The sequence below is a fragment of the Grampus griseus genome (assembly GCF_964374135.1).
Source record: "Grampus griseus genome assembly, chromosome: 9".
Taxonomy (NCBI): Eukaryota; Metazoa; Chordata; class Mammalia; order Artiodactyla; family Delphinidae; genus Grampus; species Grampus griseus.
The window spans coordinates 61,518,694-61,542,081 of record NC_139003.1 but is presented as its reverse complement, the minus strand read 5'-3'; the positions used below and the strand labels follow the sequence as shown (position 1 = coordinate 61,542,081).

At 42.0% G+C, this 23,388-nt stretch overlaps 1 protein-coding gene across 4 annotated transcripts in view; it reads left to right on the top strand.

The window, feature by feature from the left end:
- ICA1 (islet cell autoantigen 1) overlaps positions 1-23,388 on the top strand; it is a 144,556-nt gene that overhangs the window by 33,714 nt on the left and 87,454 nt on the right. For all 4 annotated transcript variants that reach the window (XM_082662010.1, XM_082662007.1, XM_082662008.1 and 1 more), the window contains exon 6: positions 1,167-1,365. In XM_082662010.1, coding sequence (XP_082518136.1) covers positions 1,167-1,365 — 199 coding nt within the window. The remainder of the gene's footprint in view (positions 1-1,166; positions 1,366-23,388) is intronic.

Here is a 23,388-nt window from a genome sequence, read left to right as displayed (position 1 = left end):
CCTGCAACATCTAGGTAGGATGATGTGAGCAAGCTATTTTTAGAGAAGTGCTGAATATTTAACAATGATGCTTTACAGATAAGAGGAAAACCAGAGAAAATAGTAAAAGGAATTTTTTTCTTTTAAACAGTTTATTGCCCCATCTATAATCTTAGAGCGCTCTGCATATGTCTTCAGACATTGATGGAGCTGCCAAGAGTTGACTTCAGCTCACTGACACCATTTTTCCCTTCACCTTAACAAGTTTGCACTTAAATTGAGACGTAAATACTAATCTTTTATTTTTTGAACCTATGCCCCACAGCTTCATGGAAACTACTGTATTTTAAGAGTATAATTCATCTGACATTACTCATTTGGGGGAGGAAGATGAAAGAAGCACTATCCTCCTTCCCCTCCCAAATAAATATTTTATCCAAAGTTTGATATGCATCAAACAATTTTTGCTGAATAAATAATGGTATGTTATGACCAGTATTATAATTATTTTATACCCACTTCGTTGTATAATATACATTCATTTCTGGTGTAGTATCCTTAAGTTTGTTTTTTGTTTTTAAATAAGAATCAAATCACATAACCTATCTGAAAGTGCCTAACACAGTAGACCCTCAGTAAATGTACTTCTCCCACTTCCTAGACCATTTAAAGATGCTTCTGTTCGTACTTCATTCTCTGTGACTATTGAAGCAAGCAGCAGATGCCCTGGCCTTTGGAGAGTAATCCAGAATGGCCTAGACAGGGAGACCTCATCCTGCACACATCCATGCCTTCCCAAAGAGCCAGGCTTCAGGGAGGCAGAGGGCAGGGAGTGGCCAAGAAATGGGAAATAGTCATGCCTTGACCTTCCTCCGTTAACACAAGATTGGTTCCAGCTTTAAAGAAGTACTCTGCCTGGGCATGAGGCCACCCCCAACAATACTGATGGAGAGACTCCCCAGTGATAGTTAAGTAACAGTAATCTAAGGGATCAGTACATGGATAATCATCTCTGGTTGACTCATCAGCTCACATACTTTTCAGTTATAATTCAGCAAGTATTTCTGCAGCCTCGGCCATGTTTCAGGCACTATTCTAGGCTCATGAGTTTAAGACTGGTAAGCTATCAAGGATTCAGATTGCTGGCCCTCTTAGTTTCACTATTGTGGCTTTACCCTCTTGTCTAGGTTGGCCTTGCGAAATCCTTTGTGTCGCTTTCACCAAGAAGTGGAGACTTTCCGGCATCGGGCCATCTCGGACACTTGGCTGACCGTGAACCGCATGGAGCAGTGCCGGACTGAATACAGAGGGGCGTTATTATGGATGAAGGACGTGTCCCAGGAGCTTGATCCAGACCTCTACAAGCAAATGGAGAAGTTCAGGAAGGTAGGAGATTTCATGAGGGTTAACAAAAGGGGTACCTGCTGGAAGGTAATGAGATGTGATTTGAATCCCTCTAGTAAAGAAGATGTAAATCAAAAGCACCAAGGATGCAATTAATCATTGCTGGTGTCTCTTTACGTGACAGAATACCAATTAATGTGATCTATAATTCTCTAAGGATAAGATAGAAGAGACAGCTGGAAATTGCTGGGATTTAGTAACTGGTTTTAATTAAAGTCAGATTTTCATGTAATGTGCACTTTTTGTAAGGCTGTCACTTGTAGATGCTTCTTCATGCATAACTAAAAATCAAGATTAGACCAAATGAAACCGGAAGGTAAGAACAGACTATTGGGGAAATCCTTTTTAATTGCTAATGAATATTAAAATTAATAGAGTAATAATGCACCTTTGTTGCGTTTAGTTGTAGGATTAAATAATGTGGCATTGACTCCATCTGCAGCAGACCCTTCAGCTATTTGTATGGGCAAAATAGATAGCTGAGGAGATGGATATGCTCTTAAATTTCCCTGAAATGACTGGTGAGCAGCAGAGGAACAATGTTTCATTGTGTGTTTAAGTGTCCGTGTTCATTTAGCTGTTTGGAGATTTGGTCCTGCGAGGATACATTGCACCACTAGGTGGCAGTCATACACTGAATATTTATGAAAATGCAGCGAGATTTGTGTGTGTGTGTGTGTATAACCTTGGTAGGTCTTTGTTTGGTCGACTTGGATATATTTCAGGGTATGAAAGACCAAAAAATCAAGCAAATATTAGGTTTGACATAATATTGTGTCAATTGTCTAACTCATTTCAAATGATCCATTTGTAATTGTGGTATTGCTTAAAATACCTAGATTTCTAAGTACATCATTGCAGAGCTGTGAATGGGAAACCCTGCTGGTGTGCAGGAGGTTAGATGTGTGGGATGTGGGAGGATGGGGGGAATGTGTGGAGAGGGGGAAAAGAGGGACCTTCTGTTGCTTAATAATAGGGTCACCAATTGTTGACCCAGGTATTAGATTGACACAAATTCTTTTAAAAGGCAAGTTTTACTTTGGTTTGTAATTTAGAATCCATCTCTATGAAGGGACTCAGAGTCCATTTTCTTTCTGATCGTAGATGGCATTAGTGTGTTAGCAATATCCAATTCCTTAGTAAGGCAGGTTTCTGAGCTCGTGGAAAATCGGAACTGAGAAGTTCCTTAAAGATGAGCTAGTGAAACTCACTCATTCTATAAAAGAGAAAACCTTAGGCCCCAAAATAGTAAATAAAACTTTTCAAAGGTTGATCGCTAGATGTTGGCAAGCCCAGGCTACATTTGAAATTTCCTGACTTTTTAATCAGGCTGGTTAATTTGGTTTGTCTTTGACACTTTATTTGGGGGTTGGAGGAGGATGGAGTGGAAAGGTTAAAAAAGGAAAAAGGAAACAAAAAACCCAACATTATCTGCAGGGTGTGATGCCAGTCACTCTCTATCTGTTACCTCATTTAAGCCTCACAATAACCAAGACACAGATTTCATTTTACAGAGGAGGATAACGATACCTAAGTAACTAGCACAAGATCAGACAGGGAAATGAAAGTCAGAATCCTAGAAAATATGCATAATTTTTTCTTTAAGAGAGAAAAGGAAGGGAATTAAAGAACATACCTAAAATCGACGAAGCATTTTCATAGTAACAACTCTCCTGTGATTTATTCATTCAACAAACATTTATTGTGCACTTTCTATGTGCTAAGTAATAAAGTAAACATAAAATTATTTTGGAAGGCAGGAGAATTTCACATGAAATTGTGTTTATTTGGTTTTGTTTTGAAGGGTGGTTACTAGCTGTGTAAGGATGAAATAAACCAAGCCCTTTGTCATTCGGTTTGAATGTTGAAACATTACCCACTCTGTAGTGTCATCAATCTGTCGATTTTGGAAAATATGGGTTTTTTAAAAATAAAAAAAATCCTTTGCCATGCAGAAGTAGCTGAAGCAATGCCTTACTCCACAATCCCATGTGTGCTGGATTTAATTTAATAGCTGAACATGGTGTACTTAGAATTTAGAGAAATAATTTTTTAAAAGAAGTCTGTATTCAAGTGTATATTTGATTAGACTAGACTCTCCACAAGGACAGGGACACGGTTAGTTCTCTTTCCTGCCACAATCCCAGGGCAAGCCCAGCACCTGGTCCAAGTTAGCACCCATATCAGATGGCCAGAAGCGAGCCATGGCATTTGAGTGCCAGATTCATGCCTTCTCACACCTGTAGAGCTTTCCCACCACATGCAACTGACCTTACAATGTTTGGGAAATTGATATATACGGTTTTGCAGGTAAGAAGTAGCATTATTAGTTTGTGGCTTGCTGCCCTCTTTGGAATGAATTTAAATTGTGGAGGTTGCTATTTGCATGGAGTTCATAGCATGAATCTCAACTTTGAGTCAGCTTTAGTGTTTTGTCCCAGTGGGATTCCATTTTAAACAGAGTCTCCATTTATCTCTCAGGAAAGTGTTACTGAAATGTGTTTTCTGAGTCCTCTGGGAGAGTGGTCCAGCTCCTTTGGAGTCACCGTGGGAGGGGGAATTTAGTCTCCTCAGAGCCAGCTGCCTCCCTCACATTCTAACTGATGAATCCTGAACTAAATTCTGTTCTTTGGGTTCATACTTTCTGAGGAAACAACATTCTAATTCATACTTGGCAAGTGTGACGCCCCGCCCCGGGCTGGTTGCAACCTTTAGTGTGCACTTATTCATTTATTCATTCATCCAGCAAATGATATTGAAGCCCACCTTGTGCCAGGCCACCTGCAGCGGGATACAGTAGTGAGTGAGCAGACACAGAGGCTGCCCTGCTGTCCCGGGCAGTCACTTGGAGACAGAGCAAGTAAACACGGTGTGGTAAGGTGAACCGTTGTCTCAGGTAGCACATGGTGCCACAGGAACACCCAGGGCGGGCTTCCTGGAGGAAGTGGCATCTAAACTAGCCCTGAAGGATGAGAGGGAAGAAGCAGGGTGGAGGGACTAGGGACAGCAGAGCAGAGTGCCAGTCTGAGGAAGCAATGTGGACAAAGGCCTTTAGGTGAAGGCAAACAGGATGAGATTAGCTCCTTTTAGATCCCTGCAACCAGAGTGTGAAAGGCAAAGGGGGTGGGGGGCAGATAAGCAGACCACAGCTGAAGGGACATCTCCCTGAGGGCTGAGGGGAATGAAGGGTGTTGAGAAGGGGAAGGGAGTGATCCAATCTGTGTTCTCACAAGCTCGCTCAGATTTCAGTGGGGAGAAGGGATTGGAAGGGCCCAAGCCTTGAGGCTGGGCGAGCCACAGACGAGACAGGGATACCCAGGGAGTGAAGAGGGAAGTGGACCAGAGAGAAATAAATGTCCTGTTCTGACCTCCGCCAGACTCAGTAACAGCACCACGTTAATTACAGAGCTCTTCATTCGTTTTTAGAAATGAGCAGAATAAGTATAAATAAATGAAGAGCAAGATCAAATGTACTTTCACTTACAACCAAGGCATTTTTCCTAGTGTTTTCAAGATGCTAAGCAACTTTTTAAATAACACGCAGTGAGCATGACCGAAATGATGAATGAAAAACTTAAAATTAAACAAAGCAAATGATCTGGTTTCATTCTGGCACCCTTTGAGCACATGGGCCCGATGACAGAGCTCTCGGTGGCAAGATTAGTAAGCATTTCTTTTCTTTTTTATTTTTTAAACATCTTTATTGGAGTATAATTGCTTTACAGTGGTGTGTTAGTTTCTGCTTTATAACAAAGTGAATCAGTTATACATATACATATGTTCCCATATCTCTTCCCTCTTGCGTCTCCCTCCCTCCCACCCCTCTAGGTGGTCACAAAGCACCGAGCTGATCTCCCTGTGCTATGCGGCTGCTTCCCACTAGCTAGCTATTTTACGTTTGGTAGAAACTTTGTCACAGCTTACCCTTCCCCCTCCCCATATCCTCAAGTCCATGCTCTAGTAGGTCTGTGTCTTTATTCCCATCTTACCCCTAGGTTCTTCATGACATTTTTTTTTCTTAGATTCCATATATATGGAATCTAAGCATTTATTAAGTGCCTATCTTTGGGGATGGAAATACAAAGAGGTGGGAAAGCTTGATCTCAGCCCTCAAGAAGGACCCTGCTAGTCATCTGTTCCTTGTCAAAATTACCATGGTAAACAAGACACCTGGAGAGTGGGGCCGTGTGTAGCTCTTCTCCTGAAGACCAAATAATGGGAAATGGTGGATGCATTTAAATGGGCAGGGCTGGGCTGCTGTTGCCATTGGAAACGCTCCTGACAGTGTGATGCACCCCAGGAGGGAAATGGATGGGAGAGGAGGCCACAAAGTATTTTATGAGCAGTTACAACGTGTGATATATGTGCCCTTTGAAGGCAGAGTAAAAGGGTATAACTTAAAAATAGAAGTCAGCTTCTTGTAGCAGATTACATCAGCTTAAGTTGTGAGCTCACAGACGGGCTTTTGCAGCCTGATGCCCTTGAGAGGGTCCTCCTGGGGTCAGTTAAGTGTCTTGTTTTTCTTGAAAGTCAGAAATGGGATAGAGGGTAATTATTCTAAATGGAACAAAAGCTGTGCTAGGTGTAAGAAAATATTTCTGAATCCTCTAAAGTGATAATATGGAAATGTATATGTGGGCATTTGGATTAGTTGGAGTCCTTATAGACAAGGACAAGGGAACTGGCGTTTTAATGAGGGCCATTTATTAAGTGGCTTAATGAAATCCTACAGCATTTGTCTTGTGTTTCATCACCATAATTCAAAAGGGTATCAAAAAGGTATTGTAGGGAATGTGAAAGATCCACTGGTGTTCTCAGGCTTGTATCTATTTAAAAGAATGCTAGATTTTGGAGAGCTGTGAATTCGCTAGACATATTATCGAAGGGTATGTTACCGTGAGAAGGTTTGTTAACAAATGGTGGTGGCTTAATAGGTGCGGACATATTAGAGTCATCTGTCAGTGGTGTCCCTGTGTCCCCACTGAAGGTTTGGGTCTGTGGAGCTTGATCAAGGACTAGTAAACAGCAGTATTGACATCAGAGAGTTTTTTTTTCCTGTGGACAAAGACTTGGGTTAATTAATTTGACAGTATCATTAATTACTGCTGAAATCATTGGTCTTTGTCAGAGGTCGGGCTCTTTTAGCAATTGAGGGCAGGTCCCATGGGATCTGGAGATGCCAAGTAACGCAGGTGTGTCACTGCTCAGCCATCTCCCTGTACTGCAATAAAGGCCTTTCCTTTTTGCCTGAGCCATCCAGCTTTCAGGCTTAACCCAGTGTTCTGCCTCTGTTCAGGGCCAAGGGCGGGGCGGGGCTCCACCCAGCAAGTTGTGTTGAGCGAGTGTGGAAAATGTCAGGATTTGGTCCATACAGTAGACCAGCAGTAAGTATCTGTGAAGGCAGTACCTTGACTCCCAGGGCTTTGCCCAATTCATACATAAAAGCGGAGGGAGGATTTGACCCCTTATCTCTCTGTCTTTTCTGGTTCTAAAATTCTCTGCACTGGCTTGAGTCCTTTGATGAGGTGAAAGTTCCTTTTGTAAAACTAACACACACTAGCGTATCTGTTTCACAACCCTCCATCTTCATTTGTTGGTATTTGATGTGTGCTTGTTATTTGTTTTGGTTGTTTAACTAGGGTGCCTGTTTTTTGTGGTCCCCAAGAAGATTGAATCAAGCTGCTAGCCTCTACCCTTGGGTTGCTGTTTCTTTATACTACCTAAATGCCAAAAAAAAAACATGCTATTTTCACATGGCACGACGGGGAAGGGAACAGATCATTATGCCCTCGCTTTCATTTCTGAATTTCATGAGATGAGGCCTTTGCGGCCTTGTATGTCTTTATTGATTTTCTCCACTGAACTTGGTGAAGAGCAAAAATTAGTTTCAGGGTTAAGCCAAGACCATGTGGAAAAGCATGCATGAAACAGCTAATTCCTGCAGAGCTGATGGCTGGCTGGCTTCTGCTAGTGACTGGAAATAGAGAGGAGGAAGAAGCATGACCTCAGAGTGGGGTGGCGGTGTGCTCTGTTCCCAGCCCTGCCTACACCAGCTGTGACAGCTCCGATTGGGGTAATAAGCCGGTTGCAGTTTCTCCTCCACTCAAGGAGAGGGTAGGTACTAGATGATCCCCAAGCTCTCTTCCAGCTGTAATATTTGTAGTTTTCCTCTAAATCGTTAAGCTCTAAAATCATTAAGCTCATCAGTAAAGAAGTATATACACTTGAGCAGGGCTAACGTGTCCTTTTTTTTTTTTGCGGTACGCGGGCCTCTCACTGTTGTGGCCTCTCCCGTTGCGGAGCACAGGCTCCGGACGCGCAGGCTCAGCGGCCATGGCTCACGGGCCCAGCTGCTCCGCAGCATGTGGGATCTTCCCGGATCGGGGCACGAACCCGTGTCCCCTGCGTCGGCAGGTGGACTCTCAACCACTGCGCCACCAGGGAAGCCCTAACGTGTCCTTTTGTGTAGTGTTTTCCTACTACAAGCAAGTTATGGTCTTGTTGCATTTGCTTGGGCCTTTTGCTGTTGCTCTAATCTTGGACTCTGGAAAACAAGAATGTTTCACTCCTAATTCTTGGGTAGAGGAGCGCTTGGCATTTACAAAGTGTTAATATTTGTCTCTTATTTAGATATTCATACTTTTGCGAGGGTCAGAAACCTGTGGCCCGCAGGCCAGCTGCCTGATTTTGTAAGGTTTTTAGTGTTAACACAACCATGCCCATTCATTTACTTGTTTTCTGTGGCTTTCACCATCCCATGGCAGAGTCGTGTAGTTAAGGACAGAGACTATGGTCTGCGAAGCCAAAATATTTTTGTTCTGCCCCTTTACAGAAAAGTGTTTGCTGTCCTCTAATTTATAAGCACCTCCAGTACATGTTGAAGATGGGTTTTTATCATAAAATGAACCATCTTAACCATTTTTAAGTGTCCAGTTCAGTAGTGTTAAGTATATTCATATTGTTGTACACAGATCTCCAGAACTTTTTCATCTTGAAAACCTGAAACTCTATACCCATTAAAAAACCACCCTCCATTTTCCCCTCCCCTGGCCACTGGTAACTATCATTCTACTTTCTGTTTTTAGGAATTTGACTACTTTAGATTACCTCATATAAGTGGAATCATGCAGTATTTCTCTATGACTGGCTTATTTCACTTAGCATAATGTCCTCAAGGTTCATCCATGTCGTAGCATGTGGCAGGGTTTCCTTCCTTTTTAAGGTTGAATAATCTATTGTATGTATACACCACATTTTATTTATCTGTTTATCTATCAATGGACACATTTGGGTTGCTTCCATCCCTTGGCTATTGTAAATAAGGCTGCTACGAACATTGGTGTGCAAATAACTCTTCAAGACCCTGCTTTTAATTCCAAATACATAATAAACAAATATAGTTTCTTTTTAGTGTTATAATCTCTCTTTAGTGTTTTATTTAATCCTGCCATTGAATAAAATTGAGACTCAGGCTATGCAAGCAAGGAGTCATTTGATTTTGATGTTATCATCTTGGAAGATACTATCTGCACATCCTAATTCATAATTCAGGGACTTCCTTGGTGGCGCAGTGGTTAAGAATCCTCCTGCCAATGCAGGGGACATGGGTTCGATCCCTGGTCTGGGAAGATCCCATATGCCGCGGAGCAACTAAGCCCGTGAGCGACAACTACTGAGCCCCCGTGCCACAACTACTGAAGACTGTGCGCCTAGAGCCTGTTCTCCACAACAAGAGAAGCCACCACAATGAGAGGCCTGCGCACCACAATGAAGAGTAACCCCCATTCGCTGCAACTAGAGAAAGCCTTCGCACAGCAATGAAGACCCAGTGCAGCCAAAATAATAATAATAATACACTTATTTTAAAAAATAATTCATAATTCATATTGTCTAATTTCTATAAGAATGGTAAATATTTGGACTCTTAAAAAAATAAACGTATGTAATACCGTAAAAGCTAACGTGTCAGCTTAAAGTAGATTTTTTCCCTCTGTCTTGAGAGAAGTATAAAATCTTTGCATATGGCATTTCTCTAACTGTTTGAAGGAAAAGCTTGCTTAACTTTCAAGTTTCAGAATGGACTCTGGGCAAAAGTTCATTGTCAAAGTGTGAACTGATCCAGTCCAAAGATAGTTTTCCTTTTGCAAGATCGTCTGGCTTTTCTTCCTAAGACTTACATGTCTTGGATGGCATATGCAAGCCTGGTCTGTAGAATTTCATGCATGATAATATACAAAACATACAGATTTTACTGAGTAGAACCATCAGGTTCCAGATCGAAATCTTATAACCATGGCTTTCTCAGTGCCTCAGCAGCTAGAATCTCTCGGATGAATTCATTATTTCCATGTTTCATCACATTGTGTTTTTGGCTTCAGGTTCGGGGGGGTGGCTGGTGCCCATGACACCCTCCCCCCTTCTTGAAACCACAGACTATTCCATCTGCCTCTGTCTCCTTTTGGTAGCTCCTGGAGAAGATGTCATTTTAGATTATGGTTTAATGGAAAATTACTGTATTCAAGTAGTATGATATACTACTTACTGTCTCTATAGTTTGTCTCCAAGTCTGTCATGTCAGTATATCCCTCTAGATTACCCTGTTCCTTTTGGTTAACAGCTCAAATATCATCTTTCCCAGCTAGTTCTCTTATTCCCTCATGGTAACTTGGTTGCAATTTTTACCATCTTCCAGAATTTAGTATAAAAGAAGACAGTTGCACCCTGGTGGGTTAACTTAACACCCTCTTTTTAAATGTTTATGCTTTAGGGATCTATTCCACTATGCTATTATTCTTATTTTACAAAATGGTGGTTTACTTAGACACACAAAATAGAATGTGGATTTTATTTAATTTCAAACAGGAGCAATGTATCTACTATTGCCTGAATGCCAATAGCTTTATAGCGCTGTAAGTTACTTTTATTAGAGTTAAGAGGAATTTTCTTCAAATACATTCTTCTTTCCAACCAGACTTTTCAGTGACAGAAAAAAATAATGATTTGATGGTTGTCTAAACTGTCACTTTTACATCTAACTGGATTTATAAATTGGCTATGGAGGGTTCATATTTCAGAAAGAAAGCTCTGAATCACAATCGCTTTACGAAAACACCTGGGTTCTGTGTTAGTTTGTCATCAAGGTATATTGAAAGAATTTGAATACCACTTTTTAAACGATTGAATTATTTTTGTGAACCCCTAATAAAGTATTCCTGACAAGATTTATCCGAGCAGTATTGGCCCCATAATGGAGTCATAGACTGTCAGTGGTTTCACAGGTTTTCCTGTCTGTCAGTAAAACTCAGAATCTCCTTCATCTCAAGTCCAAGTCCATCCACACCTCAGTGTTTGAACAATCAAAAGAATGAGTCAGTAGAAAACTGGTATTTTCCATTCACAGTTCTGAGATTTTAAAAGAAAAAAAAAGGTATTTGATGATTCCTTGATTTCTAGGGAACAGATGTAATTTTAATCTCGGAGGGAAATTAGCCAGGGAGGCCCTCATGTGACCCAGTGTATGACCTGGGCATAGTAGCTCTGCTCACTAAAGCGTGCGTGATTCAGCTCACTCCTCTCAGAAGGCTTCCCTTTGCCTCCTTTAATGAGTTTTTAGTAAAAGTAAAACCTTAAACAGAAAGCCTCAAAGTGTATGTGCTTACCCTTCAGGCATAAAACTTTTCAGGACAGTTCCGGGTATAAGAGTATTATCCCAAGTGAAAAAATTCTGTTTCCTATTCAACAATTATCCCACACTTAATCATTACACAAGATAAATGAAACTCATATTTAGGAGCCCTAAAATCTTACACTGGCCAATTTTACATGGACTCAGGGAGCCCTAAGAAGAAGTGGGCCCTTGAAAGGCCATTGGTATAACTTTGAAATGAAATTCCCACATGCATTAATCAGGCTTCTGTTGTTCTCATCAAATGAAATATGATTTTAGGGCTTGGTAACACTTCACAGTTGATTGGCTCTTTCTATCCAACTACCCATCTATCTGTCCATCCATCTATTTAAATTCACTCCCCAGCTGTGATTCTGAGACAACCATTGTCATTTAGATGCTGATTCCTTACTGTGGTTCTTCTGGTGACGGCTGACATTGGAATAAGGGATACTACTCAAGATAGATTAATTATATAAACAAATTGAGGGATGGGTTTTGTTTTTTTTTTTCTGCTTTGTTCTTTTAAATCTTTTTTTTTTTTTTTCCCCTGGGCCTGTAGAGATGGAACTCTGCATTCTTATGAGCAAAAATAGTTCATGGGTATTAGTTCATGTTCTGAGAGGTCCAGGCAGAGACTTGAAAAATACCCACATCTAGGGAGGAAGAACCATATGGAAAGCCCATAGATGAATGCGTGGGAAATAAATGAAGAAATTTCTCAAATAGACAGAAAGCTGAAAAGAAGTTAGTGGAGTAAAATATATTACATTTAGAATCTTGTTCCCTTTCCATTTTTTTTTTTTTTTTGTCTTAAATTAGGGAAAGAAAGATACAGGAGAACCTGGCAATAGTAATTTTTTCTGGGGCAGGGGACTAGATTAGAGAGGGGTTGAGAGGAGTTAAGCAGAAATGACAATGAGGTTGGAGTTTTACTATATTCCTTTTTGTGCCTTTTAAATTTTGTGCCATGTGCATGTGTTATCCTTAAAAGAATATGTATAAAAAATAATGAGAATAAATGAGATTAGAGTGGGAACAGATAAGATTTGGTAGAAGGAAAGGGATAATGACAGAAAACTCTCCTAATTTGACAAAAATGAGGAGGGTTTTTTTGGTTTGTTTTTAATAATAATAAAGGGAAGAGAGAAGACAGGCATTAGAGGCAAAGATGGGAAGCTGAGTTCCAAAGGTGATATCATACAGGCAGCCAGATGGAGGAGGTTGGAGGGTGAAGTCATTTTCGAAAGCCGTCAGCAGGGAGAGTCATGTGAGGTGGCCAAGTCACCAAGGAATAAAAGGATCAAAAACAACGCCCGAGGGAAAACCACCAAAATCAAGAAAGATGAGAAAGTTTCCTTTAAAAGCCTTCACTGTTCTAAGAGAACTGGAATACGCAGTTATGCTTCTCCTCAAGGGACTGGGAAAAGGTGAAGAAGTAGAAAAATAACTTTTTCCATCCCCCCTCAATTGCGTCCTAGAAGGAATGAATTCTGTGTTTTGCACCAAGTGAGAATTTAGAGAAAATCCTTTCCCAAAGATGAATCAAAGGGGGAGAGGACCGCTATTTCAGAGGGGATTGTCTTCACATTTTCCACCCATGCTGGGGCCTTTGAGTTGGGTTGCAGCATCTATAGGTTGATATTTGATCTCTTACCTTGGGGGTTTTCTGCTGCCTTCAATGACTTGTTCTGTGTTCGTCATCCACTTCTAATTCTCATTCATGCTACTTAACAGGCTCAGAGAAAAATTTTCCCTATAGCGCCTCCCCACTCTCTTCTCTAAATCTAGCAATTTTATCAGTTCCTTTTTACTGGTAGTCTTCCAGGTTTTAGAAACTAAACCAAGAGTATTTATGTTTGTCATTAAAATTTCTTAAGAAGTAAAATCAATTGCCATAAGTCAACCTACATCCCTTTGGCTTCCTATTATTTATTTATTCCTAGTTTATTTTTCATATTCTCACAAGGGTGTTCTGCTGCTCAAGTGTAGAAAAAGATGGAAATACATGCAGATTCTAAACCACACATATTTTTGTGCACACATTATGGACTGGGCTCCCACTCACAAAGTATACAGGTCAAAATCAGATACAACAGGGAAGGCGTAAGGACATAGTCACTCCCAGGGTTTCCAGAGGCTGCAGAGCATACTCAGGTTTCACTGGAATTTTATCATGGTCACCATAAATCAAGTGTTTTAGAATAAGAAGTTGAAACACATCTTTAATTTTAAAGCTTTCCATATCTTCCTCATCCAGGCTGTGTAGGCGATACTTCCTCACCCTCCTTCCCCAAGCGCTGCCAGGAAAAGCCAGTGATTTGTAAATTGAAGCTATGTCAGCAAAAGCATTTATTGCTACTTATTATCCGGGCCTCCGTCTGCTTTTAATTTTAATTCTCTGCTGAAAGAACTAGCTTTGCCTTAAAAAAATGTTTGCACATCTTCCACTTTATAATGAAAAGATAACAACTAAAAGTAGTGATGTGAAGCCAGACAATGGTTAGGTTTCCTAAGTTAGCCTCCCTCTTTCCCATCCGTAGTGTATTTTAGGTTTGGGCAAACCTCTTGTATACTGTATCGACCTACTTGTCACTCTTCTCTCCCTGGCATGTTCCCATTTCCCCCACCATTTTGCAATTTCAGCTAATAAATCATGTAAGTAAAGTAGACATTAAGAAATTGATGTTAGGAAAGAGGGTTTTGAAAATGAAATGAAGACTTGATTGACTTTTTCACTTATTCTTCAATCAAGAAAATGAGAACAACCAATTTCAAGAGAATGTTAAATATGAGTTGTGCAAAAGTCAAAGTACTGTTCATTTCTTGTTTAAAGCTATCGTTTTCATGATACAAAAGCACAGCAGATATTTAAGCTCCATATTGGACAATATGATAGGTTTATTTATGTTAAGATAATTAACATATTTGAATTTTTTCCCAGCCTAGGGTTTTTCTTAGCATTCTGTCTTACAGATAAGATGTAGCAGCAACTTAAATATGTATACAGTGCAGGATATTTCTGATTAAATATTTGTAAGGTGTCTTCAGTTTACAAAGCTGTTTCATATTCATTACTTCATTGGAGCTACACAACTCTTCAGTGAGGGCATGGATTCTTTGTCCTGTTTCACAGCTAAGACCACTGAGGCGCCATGGGTCTGACTGACTTGCCCGTAGCCACATATGTGAGTCAGTATTCGACCCAAGTCCTCTGACTCCACAGTCAGTGATCTTCCCACCACCTCTGCCTTGAGTTCCTCCCAAATCCGATAAATGGATCCCTATGTAGTGCTTAGTCGCTGTGGGAGAAAATGTTTCTGTGGTGGAAGAGACCCAGCCTCACATTAAAGTAGCAGCTACCTCTTCCAGCACGTTCCACATCTTCTGTTCTCATTTTCTCTGATCCCAAGGGCTCATTTTTACCAGTACCCTTAAGGAGTTGTTCAGATTTTTTTTTACTTCTCACCAAGGCAGCCCATCAATCTTTCTGCCTTCTGAACATCTAGTCATGTTCTGTGTTTGGCTTTTAGCGTTTCTCCCGTTTCGTCTTATCCTGTGAGTGCAATTTTCAGTAAAATGGCTGGTGTCTCCACATGGGTTCCTTGGGGCCAGGCGCCTGAATCCCACAGCAGTATACTTTCTAGAGCCCCCAAGCCTGAACACATGGTATAAGGCTCAAGGATGGAAAGCTGACGTCACAAAGGCCAGCAGCCAGCCAAGGATCCCGTGTATCAGCTTGTAGGTTTAAAGCCAGTACACTACAGAAAGATTAGTACTCATAAGAGAAGAGTAACAGAGACGCTACAACAAATAGGCACAGAAAAATAGGTGGCCTCCTGCCACATTTTCAGTAAAGGACATTTTCCTACATACCCAACTAACCCTGAGTTAGGGCCTCTCTGGCCTGTGTTGTGTATAAGAATCCTCTGAGAAGTGAATTGGACATGGAGAATCCTGGGTCCCACCTAGGGATTCTGATTCAGGAAGCTGGAAGTGGGACCCAAGAGTCTGATTTTTTTTGGCTGCGTTGGGTCTTCGTTGCTGCACGCGGGCTTTCTCTAGTTGCAGTGAGCGGGGGATAATCTTCCTTGCGGTGTGCGGGCTTCTCATTGCGGTGGCTTCTCTTGTCGTGGAGCACAGGCTGTAGGCGCACAGGCTTCAGTAGTTGTGGTGCACGGCCTCAGTAGTTGTGGCTTGCGGGCTCTAGAGCTCAGGCTCAGTAGTTGTGGCACATGGGCTTTGTTGCTCCGCAGCATGTGGGACCTTCCTGGACCAGGGATCGAACCCATGTCCTCTACATTGGCAGGCAGACTCTTAACCACTGAGCCACCAGGGAAGTCCTGAGTCTGATTTTTAATGAGCTTCCAAGGTGATTTCCTTGCCTGGGGTCCATGGATCACACCTTGAGACATATTTTCCCAGCACACCACTGTGGAATAACTGATGCTCCAATGATGAGTGACCCATCAAAAAAGGTGATTTTGCTCTGTTTAACAAGACAAGATATCCCTGAAGACAGGTGTCGAATGTATGAAGATTTCTTATTTTTAAAGTTGTTTTAAAAAATAAAGTTGAATTATATGGAAAAGTCACTTAAATGAAACCCCCCAAATTCTACTATCCTAAGCATTATGGTGCTTTTTGGTACTCATCATAAATGTTTGCTTAAACCCTAGAGCCTAGAGATTTGTATATCACAGACACTCAAATACACTTACTTTGCTCATCTACAATCAGTATTAACCTTGCTGGGCTTCCCTGGTGGCGCAGTGGTTGAGAGTCCGCCTGCCAATGCAGGGGACACGGGTTCGGGCCCTGGTCCGGGAAGATCCCACGTGCCACGGAGCACCTAGGCCCGTGCGCCACAACTACTGAGCCTGCGCTCTGGAGCCCGTGGGCCACAACTACCGAAGCCCACGTGCCTAGGGCCTGTGGTCTGTGAAAAGAGAAGCCGCCACAATGAAAGCCCGCACACAGCAACAAAGACCCAACGCAGCCATAAATAAATAAATAAAAATTAAGAAGAAAAAAATATTAACCTTGCTAATTAAATCCCTCTCCGATTTCAACTAAACTTTCCTTAATGCTCTTCTGGTTGACTCAGAAAACTGAAAGAGCTGGGACGGAGCCTCAGGTTAGTTAATATCTAGAGTTGATTACTCAGGATCATGCTGCTTTGCGAGCATGTAGCAAACAGTTCCGAGAATTAATTTACACACGTTAAATACAGGGAATTTTCCAGGAGCAATCTGGCACTGTTAGTGTCCCGATATGCACGTTAAAAAAAAAAAAAAAAAAAAAAAGCCTGCAGCATCACAAATAAATCCTCCCCCTCTGCATCCTTCCTCGCTCACGTGGCTTGACTATTGCCTGTAGCTGGTCTGTCCTCTTAGGACTAGATCAGCCTGAGACAGAGAAGTGTCCGGCACCGGGTCCTGCAACACTGCCGTTGTTTGCCTCTGTGGTTTGTTACAGCTAACATTGTTCATGAGCAATGACGTCCTGGCTTTGAGTTACTTCCTGCAGTGAGTACCAAGATGTTGAGAAAGAGTCACGGATGGTGTGAAAACAGAATTTCTCGTTTGTCCCAGAATGACATCCTGTGCTTGTGGGGATGCGTTAGAGGCTGTGAAATCAAAAATGAAGAACTTCAGGAACAGAGTGCTTTGACATTTCTTGACAGACGTGCAGACACTCTTGAATAGGACAACAGAAACTTTGAAGTTGAATGTATCGGTAGAAATGATGACAAAATTAGCAAATATATTATTAAACGTTTATCTTGTGCCAGCTACTATTCTAAGTATTTTATATGAATATGCTCACCAGAATTCTCTAGAGGGTAGATACTATGATCCCCTCTTCGTGGATGAGGATTCTGAAGTTTAAGGAGGTTAAGTAACTTCCTCATTGTCACACTGAATGTGGCAAGGCCAGGCGGGAAGGGGTTGTCACATGTATCCATACATCTTATTTTCTAGACCCAAAGCAGCTTCTTTCTGAGCATGTGTGGTGGGGACTTCTGGACTTGTCAGTTAAATGAGGTTAAATAGCCTCTCTTGCTTCAGTTTAAATGTTGAGTCCGTTCAAAATTCTGCTTCCTGTTAGCACTGGTTGAAATAGTCCCTTTTGGGATGCTCTTTTAGAAGTTCACCCCCTCCCCTTATCCTGCCCTGGAGGGCATTGGCTCACTGTGTCCTGGAGGGGCCAAGGGAGATGGTGTCCTTGAAGCCCGTGGCTGGGTTAACGCCTGGTCTCTTTCCTCTGCTCTGGCAACGTTCCAGGAGCCTTAGCCACCTTCCCCTGATGAATCACGCTAATGGCAACTCAGACTACGTTAGGCTCCAGTTTGGCCCCCGTTGGAGCCAAGAACACTCCCCGGAAAGAACGCTAATCAGCTCCCTTAACCACCTTCCTTTTCCTTCCACAGTGCATGTGAGATCCTCTGGATTTCTTCTTTTCCACACCCTGAGAGCCCAGGGAGATACTGGGGAGCTGAATTCAGCCCTCCATTGTCAACTGCATTCATTGCTTTACTTTGATGCAGTTGACCTTATTTAGATTACAGACAGGCTTGAGAGGTAACCGTCTTGCAAATTCCCAAGCAGGTGGTGGGGCAGACCACATTCTACCTTTAGTTTTTCCCTCAGTGCTTTCCCTCCCTGGAACAAAGTTGGGCCCCCTGTGTCACTGCACACTTCCCTGATGGACCGCCCAGCCAGAGAGGATGGGCAGGCTTTCTCCCTTCCAACCACAAGAAAAATATGATCAAGTCCACCTACTAAAGTGGGAGAGAAAAACTGTGTAGTGCTTTATTGCCTAGCAAAGTGAATTTCAAACTTGTTATCTTGCTGCAGACTTGAAAACCTCATTTGGTCTGTCAGGAGCTGGAAAGTACCACTTTCTCTCTGTATTTCTCTGGTAACAGTCCAAATGAACAGCCTCCCACAGATCCCAGGCAGATCTGTGCCCCAGGCTGACAATGGAGAAGGTCAGGTACATGGACAGGCAAACAGAAAAGCACACTGACTATTTCCAAAAAAGATTAATTTCCCACAACTGGAACATACACTATGTAGGCTTTCATCCACTATACTCACTGACCATGAAAGTGAAGGAAATTTGTGATTTTTTGCATTGATAGAAAGGAACAGTGATAAAAAGAAATCAGACATGTAACACTGCACCTTAGGTCAGAAGAAATCTGCAGTTACAAAAGTAGAAGCCAATGCTATCAGCAGATTTCCTGAAAAATAACAATTAACAGTGAGAAAGTAGAAAAGCGTGACAAACCATGAAGGTATACTGGTTAACTGGACACATAGCAGAGGGGCCCAGCATCTCCAGCTGAAACTCAACCAGTATTCCCAACTGTGGCTTAAATCTTCGTGAAACTCTTGCATTACGTCCAAGAATCTAAAATGGCCTTAAGTAGACAACTGTATTAAATCCAGTTTCCTGTATCCATGTGTTCTTTCAGAACCTTTTACATTATACCTCATCAGTTTCATCTCTCTGATTCTCCTCAAAACCCCTTTTGTATTTATCAACCTTCACATGGCAAGTGCAGCATCCTACTTCCCTGCCCTTCCTGGTTGTATCATCCAAAGAGAAAGTCTCTTCCTTGACTTCCTTCCTGTCAATTTATGGACACTCCCTTCCCTAAGCCTGGCTTACAACCCAGAACTTCCAGGAATTCACTTTTAGGTTAATATGCTCCTTTGTAATGGTTCTAATGTAGTATTTTGTACTTGTTCTGATGTATTTTTCTTTCCTTCAGATATGCTAAAGGCTCTCAAAGACGTTAAAGAGACTTACCTCCATGTCACCTCCAAACACGACACTGTGCTTTATCTCAAATATTTAGCAAATCCTTTTCACTTGCCCTGCTTTCTTAATTTATTTTTATCTACAGAGTATGGTGGGAGGGTCAGATTGGATTAAAATATTTCTAACCTTATTTCTACTTCATTCTGGTTTTGTAACATTTTTGTCAAAACACTGAATATCTGTTTCTGACTGCAAATAAAAGCATGTATCTTCTTTATAAAAGAGAAATCTGTAGTTAGGAAGAGCTTGTTTTTGAATGTGTATGGGTGGCTTACAGTCACCCAAACATGAGGCCTTTGTGATGAGTGATGGCGGCTTCATATAACTGAGCTTAAACTATTTGTTTGTTTTTTGAGCCATGACTGTGCTCGGTGCTAGATATGCAAGATGAGCTGTGAGGGGAGTGATGGTTAACACATCCTGGGCCAGGCCCTGGGCCAAGAAATTTTGCATGCATTACTTTACTAGGCTTCTCAACAATTCTGTGAAATGGCCAGTATTAAAAACCCCACTTTACCTTTTGGGGTAGGATACAGCCTGAATCTGTAATGAGATGTTTTTGTGTGCCTCCCCTTAAAACATTAAGAGGTAAGGAGATGGGAAGGAGTTCTTTCTGCCTTGACTAGAACAGCAGAGGACAGGGTAGAAGGGTTTGTAAAGGAGGGAGGATCGGGGAGACTGGATCAGGGGAGAGCATGTCCAGAGCAGGACTTGTAGATGTGAAGCGATAGCTCATCACTGTTTGCTTTCTTGTTGCCAGGGAATCAAGCACACACAAATAAGCAGTGTTACTACCTTTCCACCTGTTCCCTGACACTTGGCTTTCTCTGTAGCTGCTTCTCTATCGAGGAGGTGTATCAGATAGACACTGGGGACAGAGTAGGGTTGCAGGGTCCCTACCCTGAAGAGGTTTCCAGACAGTCGGGAAGAAAAGTGGACACACACATGATTCAAACCAGTGCAGGGAACTACACCCAAAGTCTCGGAAATAGAGGAGAAATGATTAACTTCTCTGCTATTCACTCTTCTGCTTCTTCTGGTACATTTCCTTTCTCCTTCCCTCATCCCGCTGACTGGTGCCTTTTCTGTCTCGAACTGACTAACAGGGCAATTCCTCAAAATCTTCATCAGGTCCTCTGTTCACCCTGCTCACATTCTTTCAGCAACCTGACCAGCTCTCATGACTTCAGTTCCACAATCTCAGTGTGGACTGCAAGATCTCTCTCTGTTGAAGCCTGATTTCTCACTTAAGATATATGAGAACTTCGGGGAAACACTCAGGTCTCCTCACAGGCCACACTACAGTGTCCCAACTACTCAACATGACATTGCCGGCTCTCGACTTCCAGTCTCCTCCCCAGACAGGCCTTTTGTTTTTTATTTTTTTACAACTTACCACATTTGTTGACTGGCCCTACCAGAGTCTTCTAGGCCCCAAACTCAAAACCTGACTCATTCCCAAGTGTCATCCCCTTTGTCCTGTCAGCCATCATATCCTGCTTAGAATCCCGTCAAAAGTCTCCTTGCATTGGTCCCTTCCTCTTGCTTCTCATTGTGGCCACCCAGTCTTGGACTTTCATCACCTGGGGCTTTAATGAAAGATCTCCTAACAGATGTATCTGTCTGTCTGTCTGTCTGTCTGTCTCTCTCTCTCTCTCTCTCTCTCACACACACACACACACACACACACACACACACACTGAACCGAAATTATAGCTTCTCTGAACAGCGGTCTTGTCATGCTGCGTCTCTGCTTAAGGATCTCCTGTGGTTATCTGTTAGTCTCCCAACCCTCTGTGTTCTCCATGACTGTGCCCACTTTGTCTACCCAGTGCTGGCCCACACTCCCTCAGAGTAAAACTGAAGCTCTTCAGGCTGTATTATCAGACCAGGTTGCAGCACTACTTGGTGATAAAGATCCTGAAGAAATTATTCGTGTAGGGAGAGTCCTAAGGGAGCTGAGAAGCATCCCCCCTTTCTGTAGATTTTAAAGCAGTAAGAGGTAGACGTGTTTGGATGTTTTAGATGTGGGAGCCAATGGATGATCTTGCTGTGTCCCCTTTAGATCTAAATGTGTATCTGTCCACATGAGAGTTGCAGTTTTTCTAGTGAAGAGATCTGGAAAGCCTTTAACATTTAAGCCGAAGAGGTAAGTACTCCATTAACCTTATCTGGCTGCATCATTTCCACTTAATAATGAGATGTGCATGTTTCCTCTAGATCGGGCCCAGTACACCCTATGAGGAACTTGTGTTAGATTTGTGACTCCAATTGGTATCCTTTACTGTTTTTTTCCAACCTCTGCTTCAATTAGAAATCATGTTCCTTTTTCATGTATTCTGTCAAGCATTTTTATATACCTGTTTGTGCATTAGTTGAGAATCCCTTGTCATTTAGAGAATAATTCTTTTTCTCAAAAGCACTTGACAACATTGCTTTTACTCATCGTCTTCCTGTGAATCAGACCAGCAAGCCCTACCTTGTCCTTTTCACGTCATATGGCCTTCCCCCTCTAAAGGCAGAGTTTTTCCTTGAAACACTGGTCAGAATTCTGGTACCCTTCCCACCAATCTCCTAGAAAAAGTCTCCCAGAGGGACAGACTGACCATTCTATGAAGAACAGAAGCTACAAAATTAATGGGAATGTTGATTCAAGGAAGGAATCAGGTTTTTAAAAGGAGATGTTTTAAGATTCATTTCAGCATGGGTGCCTAGATGTTTCCCTTCTCTGTGGCAATATTTGTGTGTTTTTTTTTTTACCATTTCGCTTTGATTCTGGAGCAAAAAGTTACACTTACAAAGAAAGCACTCACTTCAAAGATAAATCAACTGACTATATGTCAGCAGAAACTCTAGGCTTACTTTTCATTCTTTGATCTTCCTTCAGTGATTTCACTGACCAATTATTGAGTGACCCTGTTGGAACAGTTATACAGTTTAGTCGGGGAGATAAGACATACACTCATCAGAGAGAGAGAATATGTGTGATGGCTTAGTGTTCAGATGAGTAGTAGAGTCCATGTACGGCATTTCCCTAGATTCCTATCGTCCCAGAACTTCATGGGGACATGAAGCTCCATCTAATTTGGAAGAACTTGCCACTTTATTCTAAACTAAATGTATTTCTATCATAGTTAAAATTGCATAAGCCAGATGCAGGAAGGATCTCTAATAATAACTACTCACACTCTGAGCATTCCATTTTCTTCATCTTCCACTTTTTAAGTCACAGCCTGTGTGCTATGAGAGAGGCATTGTAAGGAGGGAAGCAGAGATTTCCAGAGTTTGGTTCACACGTGGTCACATCAGAGAGCCTGACACAACTGGGCATAGACCTACCTTCCTGCTGACTCCAAATCTAGTGTCCCTTTCAGCCCGAGCTTGACTTAGTAGAGAGCTGGTTTCGAGACCAGTCATACCAGCCAAGCTTTCTGGCCGGAAGATAGCAGGAAATAAGCTTGAAGTTCCTGCTGGATACTAAGGCTCTGCTTACGTCTAGGGAAGATAACAAGAAAAAACAAGCATTATAATGACTACCCTCATACAGGAAAGCTAGAGATACTGCCATGTTTTGGAGAGATGGTGTGTGTGTTTGTGTGTGTCTCTGTGTGTCGTGTGTCTGTGTGTAAGAGCACACACGCAACACATGCATGCTCAAAACCAGCAGTGTGTCTGCTTCTAAGATTTTTCCTGCCTGTCTTTCCACCACTAAACCTCGGTTGGAAGTCATGGGCTAGGTTTGCGCTGTACTTCTGCAGGATACTTTAATCCAGCAGCTCTCCTCCAAGTCAGCACCTTACAGCACCTTCCTCATTGTTGCAAAATAATCCCCAGGTTTCTTTGTGCTCTGCTTTAGAAGTTTTCATCCTCCACTTGGTGTAACTCATTCTCCAAACATGTGTCAGTTTCCTCCCACACTGATGTTAGGCAACCTTGAGGGCACACAGCTTAATAAGAGATAGCAATTTCAAGAAAAACAAATCATAGATTTATGTAAGTAATAGGTATAAACATGTAGATATCAACATGTAACATTCCCCCAAGGCATTTCGTGGCTATCTGGCCATCTCATGACATGGTACTATTTTACATAAATTGGACAAACTGGCTTGCCTTACTCTTCACAAGCTTACATTAATACTGTCATTCAATCCATTGTAATGAAAGAGGAAGAGCAATACTTCAGTTAGCAGGTGCCTCTAGGTGTTAGCATTCGCCCATTCGGCAAATCTTTTGAGCCCCTACTCTGTACACAGCCCTAGGGATCCAGTGCTGAGCCACAAAGACATGATCCCTGCCCTGGGGGTGGATCTAATAGGGAGATTGGCATGCAGTAACTATTTCATATAGAGGAATATGGAATTTAAAATCGTGACATATTCCATGAAAGAATCGACAGGATTGGAATACAGAGCCCACACAAAGGGACTGGTCTTGGTAGGAAGATGAAAGAGGGAAAGGGTGGGTGTAAATGATGGAAAGACTGTGGATATGATAATAGGAAA